Source organism: Solanum tuberosum, unplaced genomic scaffold (assembly GCF_000226075.1).
Source record: "Solanum tuberosum cultivar DM 1-3 516 R44 unplaced genomic scaffold, SolTub_3.0 scf00174, whole genome shotgun sequence".
Taxonomy (NCBI): domain Eukaryota; kingdom Viridiplantae; phylum Streptophyta; class Magnoliopsida; order Solanales; family Solanaceae; genus Solanum; species Solanum tuberosum.
Genome location: NW_006239103.1, coordinates 668,583 through 673,082, shown reverse-complemented (window position 1 = coordinate 673,082; position 4,500 = coordinate 668,583). Strand labels below are relative to the sequence as shown.

General features: G+C 36.6%; 1 protein-coding gene across 2 annotated transcripts in view; it reads right to left on the bottom strand.

Annotated features, from left to right (window-relative positions):
• Positions 1-646: 646 nt before the first annotated feature.
• LOC102590548 (activating signal cointegrator 1) overlaps positions 647-4,500 on the bottom strand; it is a 5,179-nt gene continuing 1,325 nt past the window's right edge. Inside the window, exons 2-6 of one of the 2 annotated variants that reach the window (XM_006354430.2) lie at positions 2,309-2,452; positions 1,599-1,666; positions 1,435-1,485; positions 1,287-1,346; positions 647-1,141 (exon numbers count right to left, since the gene is read on the bottom strand). In XM_006354430.2, the coding sequence (XP_006354492.1) occupies positions 851-1,141; positions 1,287-1,346; positions 1,435-1,485; positions 1,599-1,666; positions 2,309-2,452 (614 nt within the window). In that variant the 3' untranslated portion in view covers positions 647-850. The remainder of the gene's footprint in view (positions 1,142-1,286; positions 1,347-1,434; positions 1,486-1,598; positions 1,667-2,308; positions 2,453-4,500) is intronic. The other variant, XM_006354431.2, reaches the window with a different exon arrangement.

The window sequence follows — 4,500 nt, the reverse complement described above, 5'->3', positions numbered from 1 at the left end:
CCCAAAATTTTTGCAACTAAACATGGAAAAATTGAAAAACACTGTACTTAACACACCCATAAACAGAGGTGGACCCAACCTTTTGCTAGGGGGTTCATCCGAACCCCCTTCGACGAAAAATGTTACTATTTATACATGGTTAAAATTATTTTTTATGTATATATAGTAAATGTTGAACCCCCTTTGGTTAGTTCGTGTGTTTAATTCTTCAAATTTTGAACCCCTTATTAAAAATCCTAGCTCCACCACTGTCCATAAAGCTTAAGTGAGTGCCAATACAATAGCATAGGTGAAATTGCATGTTAGTTAGGAGTCGTTAGGTGTGAGGTATAAGATATAATAATCTCATAATAAAATGCAGGACAATTTAATTCCACGTTTGATTGGAGGTATTAGGCAGTCTTAAGATTATTTATCCCACCATTTATGCCTTAGTGATGGAATAAGTCACTCCATATACATAATGAAATAACTTATCTCAGAATGACTTGTTCCTGGATAAATTGGACTACCTAATACCTCCAATCAAACGCGGGATAAAATAGTCATGCATTTTATCTGAGATTATTATACCTTATACCTCACACCAAACGACTCTTTTAAGAAACCGGAGGCTACCTGCATTTTCCTTTCTTATAACTCCCAATTAGATCAAAAGCAGAAGAGAATATGATACAACACATGACATGAGCATTTTGTCCAGCAGTTTACATATCATAATTTCAAATGAAACTTAGAACCATAACAACAAAGCCCCAACTAAATAACTATACCTCCAAAAACTACATTATTGTTGATAAACTAACTTGCAATGAAGTTATTTGACCAAGCTTTTCCAGCAACTCGCGCATCATTGAGCCCTCCGATACCTATTTCCAGTCCTTGAATCATCTCCTACCTCGACTGTATTGGATGGAGGATTGCCATTCTTAGAGAACTGTGTGGCAGCCGCTTGAGCACCAGCTATTGCAGCAACAAGATTTTCAGATCGGTTGTTTACATCAGATGTACCGGAGCTACTTGGGGAGGAGGCAAGGGATCTTGGCTTCAATGAAAAAGGATCCCGCGGATTTGGAAGGGGAAATTTCACTGGAAGTGGGGGCACAACTGGAGAAATACCTCGGATTGCAGCTTCATATATCTAGAACACAAATTAAAACGAAAAAAGTTAAATAAATTAACAATGCAACAGGAAAATGAGTTTTAAACAAGGATCAACTACAAGTGGAAATGTCGTAAATCATGTATAATAGGGAAAGATGATAAAGTTTCTCAAATTTTAATACCTTTCTTTCCAAGTTATAAACACCTTGGAACCCTCGCATCTCAAATGGTACGATAAGTTTCTGCACGAGTTCAAAGGAAAATAATGATTCTTTTGCTAGAGATAATACGAAAGAAACAGATAATTGACTACCAAATAAACCAAAATACCTGTGGTTGCTCACAAAGCCAGCAAAATTTTGTTTGTCCCTCTAGCCTTACCTGTAAGCAAAATGTATCGAATAAAATAAGAAAACATATCACACAACAAAACCAAAATACTTGAGGAATAAACTGCGTCAATGGATAGGAACAAAGAGACATTTGAAGCTCACCCCTTCGGGAATCTGATCCCAGTTGACTAGCTCGTCACATGTGACACATCCAACTACTTCAACAAAACCTGTACAAACAAAAAGTTTCAAAAGATTTTTCGGATGACAATTAAGAACAAGTAATCTCTACGTTCAAGAAAACATAAAAGTGATCACAACTTAAGTCAAAATGCAGATGCAGAAAGTTAGATATCTTTTAGATGAAACCGAAAACCTAGACAGGAACATGTCTGCCAATTTCAGATTTATCCGGCTAACATTGATGAACATAAGCAAGAAAGAGCCATGCAAATGCTTTTGATGATGGTGACTAGATATTGCATAGATTCATGAATACCAATTATGGAAAGGAAAAGGCAAAATCCCATATTATCTCCCACGGAAATTAGCACCGGATGTCAAAGAGAAGCTTCTAAGGCAGAAATGGAGTACATAAAAAGACACCCCAATGATGAGTAAATTAAAAAACTGGAATTAATTGACGCAATCATGTCAAGCAACAAAATAAGTTGTCAATAAGTTTGTACCCCTCGAGCATGAGTTCTAAATAGGATATTGATCCAGCACTTCAATGGTCTGTTCAAGTAAACACGATATCTTAAGTATAGGAATCTTATCTAACTTTTTATTCCACTCAAAGTAATTTTAGTTCAAAAACAGAGGAAAGGAATTAATTAGTACGAAAAATTATGTTGCAAGGAGTCCGTCACCTAGAAGTCTTGAAACTGGATAATGCTCGGGAAACTTGAGATCAGTTATGCCATTCACAGCATAGATTTCCCTGTAGAAGTCCTCCATTGCTTTGATAGTTTCTGGTTCTGGGATCTTACTAGCAGCATGAATCCAAAGTCGACCTTCATGAAAGAAAGAAAACGTTATAATTAGATAATAAGGAATTGAATTCTAACAAGAAACAGGAAAATGTAAGATTACTCATACAAGGAAGAAAGGGATAAGTAGAGATAAACTCTTGTACTATTGCAGCCTGAAACTAAATTGAACTGGACACAAATGCAATCATACAAAGAGCGAATAGCGGAGAAAATTACGGAAAACAGAATCTACACATTTTGTTTAGCACCAACACCTTAGTGAAACTTTAAATCATATTTACGAAGAATAAAAGCCATGTGTCCCAAGAATACCCCACCATTAGGAGTACATCCATTAGAATATGACAACGCGAAGCAAATAGCGCTAGACGTGGCTTTGCAACATATACACTACCACTAGCTTCTAGAGGTGATTGAGAAGATTGTTTTTTTTTTTTGGCTTTCATCTCACCCACTTTGAGCCATGCATTGCAAGTTAAAAGTTGATCCACTGTTGACCCTCTGAAGCAAGAGCCTTTATTTGTCACAAATGCTCCTCATCCGTCCCATTGGGTGCAGGTGGTTCTAATGCCTAGACAACATATTCTTTCTACAGGTGACTTTCTCTAAAATTGCCTATTGACTAAATCCTACTATATGGCCACGCCATAGCCAAAAACTTATACTGCGATCATTGGACTTCATGTAATGGGAGGACGATGACAACCAAAATTAGGAAAGCATTTGAAGAAGTGGCGGAATGGCGAAACTTTCTATCAATAGGCACTTACTGTCTCAGCTGATGCACAGAGAATAAAAGATATATCTTGGGCCCTACACTCCCACATAGCACATATATTTTGCCATCATCTTGAGAAATGATTTAGTGATATTTGACAAATAAAAAATACTAAGTATTTTGTTGTATGATTTCAGAGGAGCTGCAGTAAAGCAGGCTGGGAGTTCATCTCTTGCCCTACAGATGAGATGATGCATGCATAGCACTGACTGGATAACCATTGAAGGGCAAAAGCACACTGGAGAACTAGGATGTTTAGCCATTCTCTAATTAGAAATAGTTCACAAAGAATAGTTCCAATTTAGATCCACCTTCCAAACGTTACTAAAGAGTTTTTCAGGAAGGCTGAGTGACTAGCATCTAAATGGTGAGATTGGAAATTCTGCAGCCATATTGATGGTGGCTTAGAGAGTGAAAGCAGGAACGACATTATGTTTCTCAATAGGTGCTTTGAAGATAAAGAATGACATTGGAGCTTCATTGGATCGGTGGTGAAGCACTGCAATTTTTCCTTTATCAACAAAGAAGAAGCACCTATTGTTCCTTTGTTTCCAAATCACACAAAACTATGCAAAGGAAAGACCTTCTGGCCTTGTGAACAAACTAGTCCTTTGAAGAATTAATAAGCTGAAACAACAACTACAATAACTTACCCAATGTAGACCTAATCCCTACCTCAGAAATCCGATAGACCCTCTGCTCAAAGAAAAACAGTCCAAAGCAGTCCAGAAAAATAAGTAACGGAAGTGAAAGCATAACAAAACATTCTGAATGGTAACTACAAAAAATAATATGATAATCGAAGTACTAGAAACAACATATAGTAATAGAAATCAGATGACAAGAAGCTACAGGAGCAATACTATGAATACTAACTGAAAGACAACCTAAATATAAATGAATGCATCGCTACTCTACTAAACTTGAGTTTCAGGTTAGGTGTAGCCATGTAAATCAACATAGTAGTCAAGACGAAAGCACTCTTACGTACTAAGCACAATATACATTAGAGAATGATAATGCTAAAAAAGGAAATCTCCTAATACTCTGATCACTGATATAGATTTCTGGCCAAGAAAAACAAGGATTTTTACACATGATATGCAATCAAAGAGTTACTTCCCATTTCCCAAGGAGTGAATTTACCAAATTTAGAAAGAAAAACAATACTGTAGCTTTTTCTGATATCAAGCAGTAATGAACCAAATAAAAACCTACACACCACTATAACTAAAATCAACTATAACATGAGACAAAGCTGACAAGTTCACACCCCTCACAACCCCTTCCC